This window comes from Miniopterus schreibersii (assembly GCF_964146895.1).
Source record: "Miniopterus schreibersii genome assembly, chromosome: 16".
In the NCBI taxonomy this organism is placed as follows: Eukaryota; Metazoa; Chordata; class Mammalia; order Chiroptera; family Miniopteridae; genus Miniopterus; species Miniopterus schreibersii.
Window position 1 is genome coordinate 11,434,766 of NC_138116.1, and position 10,720 is coordinate 11,445,485.

A 10,720-nucleotide genomic window follows, 5' to 3' on the forward strand; every position below is an offset into this window, starting at 1 on the left:
TTCTTTAATGATGAAAGTACATAATTATTAGAAGCAGTACTTCTATGATAATTTTTATTAATGCTATAAAAAAGGACAGGCTTAGAATCGTACCAAAATTGATGTAGCTTTGTAAATAAAATATTTAATAGGCATCAGTTTATTCTTGCTGTTCATTTATGACAACAAACACAAAAATCAGACATTAATATTCTGTATAACTATAGGTCTAGCAGAGTGGGCCTTGATTTATAACCGCATGCTGCTACGGACAGTTCAGTTTATGTGAGGGTAATCTGCGCTTGGTAGACTCGGCAGTTCCCTCACACTTCAAAGGGGCAACCAGCTAACCAAGATATATGTGGGGCTGGTAGAAGCTGCTGATCCTTAGATGTCTACAAAATGATGCACAAGGTAGTTAACAGTTTTAAATCCTTAGGTAGAAAATGGTGTATGGACAACTGATGCCTATCTAAATGTTTCAAACTGTGCTTCCCCCCCCCCCCTTTCTTTTTTTTAACTGATTTTTAGCAAGAAGAAGGGAGTGAGAGAGCAACAGAGAGAAACATTGATTGATCACCTCCAGCACACACCCTGACTGGGGATCAAACCTGCAACCTGGGCATGTGCCCTGACTGGGAATCAAACCCGAGACATTTTGGTTATGGGATGATGCTCCAACCAACTGAGCCTTTTATTTTTTTAAAGGAGATATACTATATTTAACCAAGTACATCATGGAAATATATGTATTTCCTTCCCAGTTTTGCACACATCCCCTAGACATGGATATCGATTCTGAATTATAAGGCAAAGGATAGAATAGGGAAGTGACTAGTTAACTTCTTTGATTCATAAGCTTGAGTGTGTCAGGTAGTTCTGTGAAAATAAAGGTCATATTTCTTCTGTGTCAGAGTAAAGTACACATTTACATTTGAATCAATAAGGACATTGCCTTTTCTTTTTTCTGAAATAAATTTGCAATAGTAGGGTCCCTGGGGTGGTTGAACCACTGGAAATCTAGTGACAGTCCAGTAAAGCTGAACTTGAACTGAAACTTTCTTTGTGTAATGTGATGAGTTTGTCACTTGTCTGAATCTGAAATGGTGGTCCCATGCAATGTTGCAGTTTCATTTCTTTTTCTGAACTGGTAATGGCAGAATGAGTTAACTTGTTATAGTGACTTTCTGAGATCATTTTAAGAACTATCAAGTCACAGTTCACTGTGATAAAAGTTAATACTTGAAGTATGGTGTCACACCTTTGTACAGAATGTCTTTATTAGGTCTGTGTATTTGAACTAGACTTCATCAAGTTTTCTGAGGAATTACTTTCTCAGGATGATAGAGGATTCTCGGTATAGGTAAAGCTGGCACCTTAGACAAGCCGTTTCACTCTTTTATCTTTACTTTCCCTTTTCTAGATAGATAGTATCATTGGCAAAAGATGACTCTGCCCTAGCCTTAAAGAGTTAACATCCCATCTTATGGATGGCACCTTGCTAGTTCTTGATATCTTCAAAAAAAATTAAAGCAGAAAAAGTTAAATGGAAGGATAGATTATTATCTTGTATGTTTAAATACTGCATATAACTTAGAATTCTCAGAATAATCACGCTATAATCTTTCATTGCAGGTCATGTGAAACTAACAGACTTTGGACTATGCAAAGAATCTATTCATGATGGAACAGTCACACACACATTTTGTGGAACAATAGAATACATGTGAGCTGCATGTTGAAAGAAATATAACTGGTTTGGGGGTAATAGCTATCTTTTACCTGGTTTAAGTAATAGTGTGCTAAATTTTCTGTAGCATCATTTGGCTTCATATTTTGTTTTAAAAATTCTTATTCAAATGTTTTGCAAATGGGTAAATTTTTTAGGCATACTGTTTTTCTCATTGTAGGGCCCCCGAAATCTTGATGAGAAGTGGCCATAATCGTGCTGTGGATTGGTGGAGTTTGGGAGCATTAATGTATGACATGCTGACTGGAGCAGTAGGTGCACAGTTAAAAGCTGCATGTATTATGTATTGTCTGTGCTGAGTAGTTGCTAAATCACTGTAGCAAGAGACCTTTCCTGTGCTTCTTGAAAATATTACCAATGTAGTTATTTTAAAAAATTCAGCACAAAAAATGCTGTATTAGTAGTAAGTAATACGGGTCCCTGTACTTTTAAAACATTTTCATTTAAATGATCTATGCCATGGCAGTCCTATGAAATAGATGTAAAATAGATACTGCCCTTATTTTATAAATGGAGAAAGTGAAGCATAAAATTACATAGGTAATTACATTATCACACAAAATTAATGGTGGAAACTCAGTTCCTTCCAGGACATTGCTGTTTCCTCTGTCCTGCTGTTTAAAAACTACCATCTTTAGCAGTCCCCATATCACAGCATACATTTCTGATCTGTATGCATAACCAGCTAATTCAGGAAATGGATGACACTTACTTAAGTTGTGATTTTTTTATATGCTAATTTTTCTCTCTTCTACTCTTAGCCACCATTCACTGGGGAGAATAGAAAGAAAACAATTGACAAAATCCTCAAATGTAAACTGAATTTGCCTCCCTACCTCACACAAGAAGCCAGAGATCTGCTTAAAAAGGTAGGTTCTTAAATAGGCACTGAAGCCATAAGCCTCAGCCACTAGAGTTAAATAGAATTAAACACATTTTGAATAAAGAATCAAGTACACAGGTCGGGTGAAAAAGCCTACAGCTTTTGTAGGGAAAGCACAGATTTGCGTAAAGGCTTTATTTCCTTTTTATTCCCAAACATTACTTAGTACTAATAACTGAATCGTGTCTTCCCAAGGCAAAATAGACAGATTCTGTAAAGAAAAAATAATCAGTTTGACTAAGTGAATTTCAATGTTTTTTCCTTCTCTCTAAAGCTGCTGAAAAGAAATGCTGCTTCTCGTCTTGGAGCTGGCCCTGGGGATGCTGGAGAAGTTCAAGTAGGGATTGGCATGCTTGGTGGTTTCAGGGGAAGATAATACTAATTTTGTGTGTTTGTGAAGGTTGTATGTAATTGCTTATAAGTTGTCAATCCAGTGAAGTCTGTTCCCCTCGACTGTTTTTTCTGCTTTTTTTTCCTAGGCTCATCCATTTTTCAGACATATTAACTGGGAAGAATTGCTGGCTCGGAAGGTAGAACCCCCCTTTAAGCCTCTGTTGGTATGTATACATGAAAGCATATGATTGAGAGACCTGCCACTTTTTAGAATAAGATCTCAGAGCCATCAGAAACACTTATTAACAGCTCAGTAAACTTTGGTTTATCCTTTTCAGAACCTTTATTCTGTAGTCTTTTCAAGAACTGGCAGTAGCAGTTGATGACTGTTAACTATTTTTAAGTTGGTTGCCTAAAGACAGTTTAATATTTTAAGTACTTGGGGCTTTTTTGTTACTTCATTTTTTTGTTTTGTTTTGCTTAATTCAGCCCTATTTTAAATTTGATTTTCTGGGAATTTTTTTCTTCAAAATATAGAATATATGTTTTCAAGGATTGAAGCAACCAAGTACCACAAACTAGGTGGCTTAAACCACAGAAATATGTTGTGCCACAGTTCTGGAGGCTAGAGATCTGAGATTGAGGTATTGGCAGAGTTGGTTCCTTCTGAAGACTGAGAGAGACTCCATTTCAGTTTCCCCTAACTTCTGGTGGTTTGCTGGCAGTGTTTGGCATTCCTTGGCTTGTAGGCCCATCACCCCGATCTCTGTCTTCATGTTCACATGGCATTCTCCTTGTGTGCAGGTCTGTGTCACCCTTTTTAAGGACACCAATCATACTGCTTTAGGATCCTCCCTGCTCCAGTGTGACTTCTTAACTAATTACATCTGCAGTGGCTCTCATTCCAAATTAGGTCACATTCTGAGTTATGGGGGTTAGAACTTCCACATATGAGTGTTGGGAGAACACAGTTCAAACCATATCAATATGTTTGTGAGTAAATGAGCTAGTGTGTTAGTTCTTATCTGTCACTTCAGAATTTGAGAAAATAGTTTCTTTTTCTGTTCTTGGGATAAAGGTGGAGGAGAAGGAGAGGATGATGATGATGGTTATTTGGTCCTTGGAGCACAAGGTGACTTGCTTTAAAATGTCAACATATATATTTGAAAGGAGGATAATTAACCCTCATGTACCAACTGCCCAGCTTCAGAAGTTGTCAGGTCATCTTGTTTAAACATAAACGTAACCACCATGCTGTCATCATCATAAAAAAGCTGATAGTTTCCTTGTTTCTTTTTTTCTGTTGATTTGCTTCAATAAGGATTCAATCAAGGCTTGAGGTGTATACAGTTTCGTCTGTGGCTCTTAGGTCTCTTTCCATCTACAGATATCACCTCTTAATTCCTCTCTTGAGGACTTACTGAAAAAACTGGAGCATTTATCCTGTAGGGTTCCTCTCATTTTGATTTTGCTGATTTTAACCCCAGTGGTGTCAGTGACCATGTTCATCTGTTCCCTGTATTTCTAAAAACTGGTGGTTAGATTTAGATGCTTGATCTGATTCAGATTAAACTTTTGATGTTGTATATTTTGATCAGGAGGCATAATGGGTAATTTTTATTTCTTTTAGTGATGTTAGTGGTCATTGGTCATTGTCTACATCAGTGGTTTTCAGCCAGGGTCTGTATGGCAATATCTGGAACAAGTTGTCCTAACTTGGGAAGAGGGTGCTACTGCTACCTAGGGGTAGAAACCAGAGATGCTCTAAATATCCTATAATGCACGGGACAGCCCCCTAGAAGAATTATCAGGCCCAAAGTATCAATAGTGCTGAGGTTGAGAAACACTGGCCTACTTTCAGGATTTTATTAGGGGTTTGTAAAAATGTCTTATTATAATACTGTTATTTATTAGCTGGAATTCTTCCATAAAAAGAAACTCTTTACCAGTTGTTTGGTTACCTGAGGTACAGTTCATACAAGAAAGGCAGGATATGTTTGTTTTCCCCCCGTTTTCAAAATAATGAATTAGTTTTCTAACATCTTCTAAAATTAACCAGTGAATTGTGATTTTTAAATTTAGTATAATAATGAACTGATGTCATAACATACTTGTGTTTCAATCCATTGCAGTTTTTTTTAATTGTTCAGCTTTTCCCATCTTTGGACACTGTGCTTAATCATGTTGGTTCCTGAGTTCTTTTGACACAACTACATACTCTGATTTACCAGAGAGAAGGATGTCATGCATTTGATATGTATAATATAGACTATCATTTTCTAATCATTTTTTTATAAAGCAATCTGAAGAGGATGTGAGTCAGTTTGATTCAAAGTTTACACGTCAGACACCTGTTGACAGCCCAGATGACTCAACTCTCAGTGAAAGTGCCAACCAGGTTTTTCTGGTAAGTGACAAAATTTCCATGTAGACACGGGAAATTTAAGTATGAGGATGGGCCCTTTTCAATAAGAAAATTCAATTTGCTTGCTTTGCAGTTTCATGTAGATAAACTGAGGTGCTTTTTTTTTTTTTTACGTTATCCCCTTAATAACTTATTGATTCTCGCCCAGCCGGGTGTGGCTCAGTGGTTGAGCATCAAACTAGGATCCAGGTGATCAGGGTTCGATTCCCGGTCAGGGCACATGCCTGGGTTGTGGGCTTGATCAATGACTCTCCCATCATTGATGTTTCTGTCTCTCTCTCCCTCTCCTTTCCTCTCTCTGAAATCAATAAAGATATATTAAAAAATATGTATATATATTGATTCTCATAATCCAACATTCTATTTTAGCAGTTACAGTAGGAGCATATGGTTCTTCAGAGTCTCTGATTCCTTTTTTGGATAGGCCACTAACTTATGATGATGTTTGGCTCAGCATCTCAACCGAAAGCCACATAGCCATAGCAGTAGGAAAAGAGCTCACTGTAATTAGCTTATTCCTGAAACAGATTTTTGGTACTCTTCATGTAAGTCTATAGGGGATTTTTAACCTGTTAATTGTGACTGTTTGACATAAAAATATATAGGTTCATATGTGATAGTTAATAAATTAATCTTTATTGGATTTTCTATATCGATTTATACTTTGTCTCCTCAGATAGAAAAGCAAAGCTTTTAGATTTTGATAAACAAAAATGATAGATTTATTATCTGATAGCCATCATTTCATATTATGTTGCCTAAATATCATATATGCTTATGTTTGTTTTATTACTAAAATGTCACATGAAAATCTACCTTATTTTGTAACCTTTGTTTCCTTTTTCATTATCCTTTGTCATTTCGTTTTTGGGCCACCTTTTGAGAGAATGGAATATGGGGAAAATAATCATTTGGAAGTGGGGGTTTTTCCCCATTTGTTTCCGAGTTCACTGGATTTGTCACTCAATTCTCCAACATTTTTAATACTGCTCACAGTATAACACAAAGTAATGCTGTATATTTTGGGGTGGAGGTTAAGTTCTAAAATTAGCATGGAATGCAAAAAATTGTGTGTGGTCAAAATTAATCTTAAATGACCATAGTACAGTATGGTTTTGAGTAACATTGAATAGAAATAATTTTATAAATAATTGTATCATTATATAGTGATATAAAGAGAGAGCATATATGCTGACCCTTATTCATCAAGAAAACACCAAATCTATGCGATCACTGGGGTAAAACCAGAAAAATCACAAGTGCCAAGTTAGAGAATTCTATTTTTACTTTGGCCTAATAATGAAAAACTGTTTTGGGGGTGATAATCTTAGGTGCTTATATGCATGTTGCTAGAAACACTAGAGCTTTCTTAGCATTTCTCTTGGTATTTAACATCTTAATGTGGAGGCTACATTTACCTGTTTTGTTCTTCGTTCAATAGAGTGGAATTTTGTTTGCTGGCATATGGGGCTTAATAGAATTCTGCTTTCTTGAGGTCTGTGCCTTAAGAAATGGCTGGAAAGAAGTTAACAGGTGTGAAATGAGATTGAGGAGATGGGAGACTATATAGACTAATGATTTTAGAGGTGCATAATTGTTGTGTTGGTGTGTCAGAGACTGAACAACCACATTTTCTTGATGTGTATGACAGAAGACCTTCTGCAGTCCACTGTTACTATCTTTCAGGGTTTTACATATGTGGCTCCATCTGTACTTGAAAGTGTGAAAGAAAAGTTTTCCTTTGAACCAAAAATCCGATCGCCTCGAAGATTTATTGGCAGCCCACGAACACCTGTCAGGTATTCAGACTTTCACCTTTTTTTTTTTAACCTACAAGAGCATTGCTTAAGATTTATGCCAAGTAAGTTACATAAATGAAAGATCTGGCACCATATTCTCTTTAGTTGACCTAAGTACAACATCTATACCTTCATATATTGTAAGTGACTAGTCTGTACTAATCTCCAATAATAAGCTATATAGTTTACTTTCCCTCCTAAAAGTAAGCTGCTATAGTGGCAGATGTCCTCTTCACGCATTCATCCAACATCTGTTGTGTACCAAGGTCTGTGCTGCATGCTGATGCACACGATTAACACAGGAATTGTCCTTGTCCTGATGAAGCTTACAATTTAGTGAGAGGGAGTCATAATAAAGAAACACAAGAAATATGTAATTGTGAGTAGTACCAAGCGCCGTATAAAAAAAAAACCAGTGTGGTGATAGAGAGCAAAGAATAACAAGGGGGTTCGTATTCATGGGGGTCAGAGAGACCTCCCTGATGAAGTAACATCTACAAATGAAGAGAAGAGCCAGCCATACAAAAAATAAAAGTACAAGGGTGTTAGAAGAACAACCTGCGCAAAAGCCTTAAGGCAGGAAAACATTTGGCCTTTTTTTTTTTTTTGGAAATGAAAGGGAGGTCAGTGTTCCTGAAGTGTGGTGAGTGAGGAATGGCAAAGTTTTGGAGAAGTATTTTATTTTAAATGCAGTGGGAAGCTGTTTTTAAGTCAGGGAGTAAAGTGTTTTTTGGGTTTTTAAAATTTTATTTCATTAAAAAAAATTTTTTTTAGGTATATCTTTATTGATTTCAGAGAGAGGAAGGGAGAGGGAGAGGAAGAGATAGAAACATCAATGATGAGAGAGTCCTCATTGATCGGCTGCCTCCTCCTCGCAACCCCAGGCATGTGCCCTGACCGGGAATCAAACCGTGATCTCCTGGATCCTAGGTTGATGCTCAACTGCTGAGCCATGCCCAGCCGGGCTGTTTTTGTTTTTTTAAACACTAAGTATCATTGAGGGTTTTACTAGGGCAGATATAAAGAGACCAGTTGAGAAACTGGCAGTTAGTCTAGGAGAGAGATGATTCAACTTTTGCCTTTGTGCTAATCCACACAAAAATAAAATTAAATGAAAATAAATGTCTTATTATCCCACTCCCTTTAAATGTAAGGGAAATATTTTTTTGTTGAGATAATCCTTGAGACAAATGAATGATAGCTCTTCCTTGTCTTAAAGCCCGGTCAAATTTTCTCCTGGGGATTTCTGGGGAAGAGGTGCTTCAGCCAGCACAGCAAATCCTCAGACGCCTGTGGAATACCCAATGGAAACAAGTGGAATAGAGCATATGGACGTGACGATGAGTGGGGAAGCTTCAGCACCGCTTCCAATACGACAGCCGAACTCTGGGCCATACAAAAAACAAGCTTTTCCCATGATCTCCAAACGACCAGAGCACCTGCGTATGAATCTATGACAGAGCAATGCTTTTAATGAATTTAAGGCAAAAAAAGGTGGGGAGAGGATGATTATCCTTCAGGGTGAAACCAGAAGACTGAAAATGACAGTCTCGAAGAGTCAGCGTCATTACATAGAACGCTTTGGACAGAGGAAAAATAAACCTGGATTTTTAAAAATCAATCAATGGTGCAAAAAAAAATAAAAAAATACTTAAGCGAAATAGTATTGCAGAACTCCTAGGCACATCAATTAATTGATTCCTAGCGACATCTTCTCAACGTTATCAAGGATTTTCATGTTGATGGCTCAAAACTGACAGTATTAAGGATAGGATGTTGCTTTTGAATCACTGTGTCGAGGAAGGGTTTTCCTTTCATTAGGCAAAGTATGAAATTGCCTGTAATACTTGCAACCAAGGACAAATTAGCATGCAAGCTTGGTCAAACTCTTCAGCAACATGGAATCAAAGACAAACTTACCAATTGATGTTTTACGTGCAAACAACCTGAATCTTTTTTTTATATAAATATATATTTTTCAAATAGATTTTTGATTCAGCTCATCATGGAAAACATCCCAAACTTTAAAATTTGAAATTATTGGTTGGTGTGAAGAAAGCCAGACAACTTCTGTTTCTTCTCTTGGTGAGATAATAAAAATGCAAATGAATCATTGTTAACCACAGCTGTGGCTCGTTTGAGGGACTGGGGTGGACCTGGGATATATTTTCAGTAACCCAGCTGCAATACCTGTCTGTAATACTAGAAAAAATATCTATTTAATCATTTCTATTTGCAGTACTGCTATGTGCTAAGCTTAACTGGAAGCCTTGGAGTGGGCATAAGTTGTATGTCCTACATTTCATCGTTGTCCTGGGCCTGCATTGCACTGGAAACATCACCACCTGTTCTTATACCAGTATTTGGTTCAAGATGCCAAATGTTTTCAGCCTCTGGCTGAAGGACAAAAGAGAGTCAGGATAAAATGCATACTGAGGGCTGCAAAATGAGGGAATAGGGAGATCCAGGGGAAGAGGGTGTTGCCATAGTCCACTCTCTATGTCTAATCTCTTTACAGCAAATTGGTAAGGTTTTAAGTTTTACTTTTTACTGTTTTTGCTGTCTACCTTCCTTACATTTTTTTCCTCAACACTTTAAAAAGGAAAAAAGGTTCTTTTCTCCTATACTGGGGCTACATTTTTTGATTGTAAAAATATTTGATGGCCTTTTGATGAATGTCTTCCACAGTGAATAAGAAAACTTAGTGGCTTAATTTAGGAATCATGTTAACAAGACACTATGTTTTTGAAATTGTAACAAAATCTACATAAGTGATTTACCAGTACAAAGAATAAAAATAAAGGTAACTTTACCTTTCTTAAATACTTCCTGCCTTAAAGAGAGCATTTCCATGGCTTTAGCTGGTGAAAGGGTTTAATATCTGCAGAGCTTTATAAAAATATGTTTCAGTGCATACTGGTATAATAGATGATCATGCAGTTGCAGTTGAGTCTTACCACCTCTTTTTGTCTTTTATAATGTCTTTAGTCTGAGTGTGCAAAGTCAATTTGTAATATTTTGCAACCCTATGATTCTTTTTTTAAATAGATGCTGCTTGCTATGTTCTCCAAACCTTTTTGAGCCATAGGATCCAAGCCATAAAATTCTTTATGCATGTTGAATTCAGTCAGAAAAGAGCAAAGCTTTGCTTATTTAAATGGCAATTCAAGTGAGATGAGATGAAATCCTATGACATTAAGCAAAAACAGATTCATGAAAAATGATTGGAAATATGTATTTTCAATTGTGGCAATAAATGAAAGAACTGATAACAGTTCATCTTTGAACAGAAAGCGTTTTTAAAAAAATCACTTCTTCTCACCCCTCTTTTCCCATATTGCAGCAGCCTACTGAGAACTTTATAACTGTAGCTAATAAATTAGAAGCTACAATAACGATAAGGGCAGAAATTGTATTTAAAGTGCAGATCTTTGTTCTCTGTCAGTTTATGGTGTCAAAAAACAGACTCTAAAAAGCTGTGGTGATATGTATAGACTCTGTTTCAGACAGTAAATAGCTTGTGATACTCTGATAGTTGTTTTCAAATATAT

The 10,720-nt window shown here is 36.6% G+C and overlaps 1 protein-coding gene across 2 annotated transcripts in view; it reads left to right on the forward strand.

The window, feature by feature from the left end:
* RPS6KB1 (ribosomal protein S6 kinase B1) overlaps positions 1–9,289 on the forward strand; it is a 32,649-nt gene extending 23,360 nt beyond the window's left edge. For both annotated transcript variants that reach the window (XM_081160900.1, XM_081160901.1), the window contains exons 8-15: positions 1,615–1,705; positions 1,890–1,980; positions 2,491–2,598; positions 2,887–2,949; positions 3,092–3,169; positions 5,245–5,352; positions 7,057–7,169; positions 8,389–9,289. In XM_081160900.1, the coding sequence (XP_081017026.1) occupies positions 1,615–1,705; positions 1,890–1,980; positions 2,491–2,598; positions 2,887–2,949; positions 3,092–3,169; positions 5,245–5,352; positions 7,057–7,169; positions 8,389–8,626 (890 nt within the window). In that variant the 3' untranslated portion in view covers positions 8,627–9,289. The remainder of the gene's footprint in view (positions 1–1,614; positions 1,706–1,889; positions 1,981–2,490; positions 2,599–2,886; positions 2,950–3,091; positions 3,170–5,244; positions 5,353–7,056; positions 7,170–8,388) is intronic.
* The last annotated feature ends 1,431 nt before the right edge of the window (positions 9,290–10,720 follow it).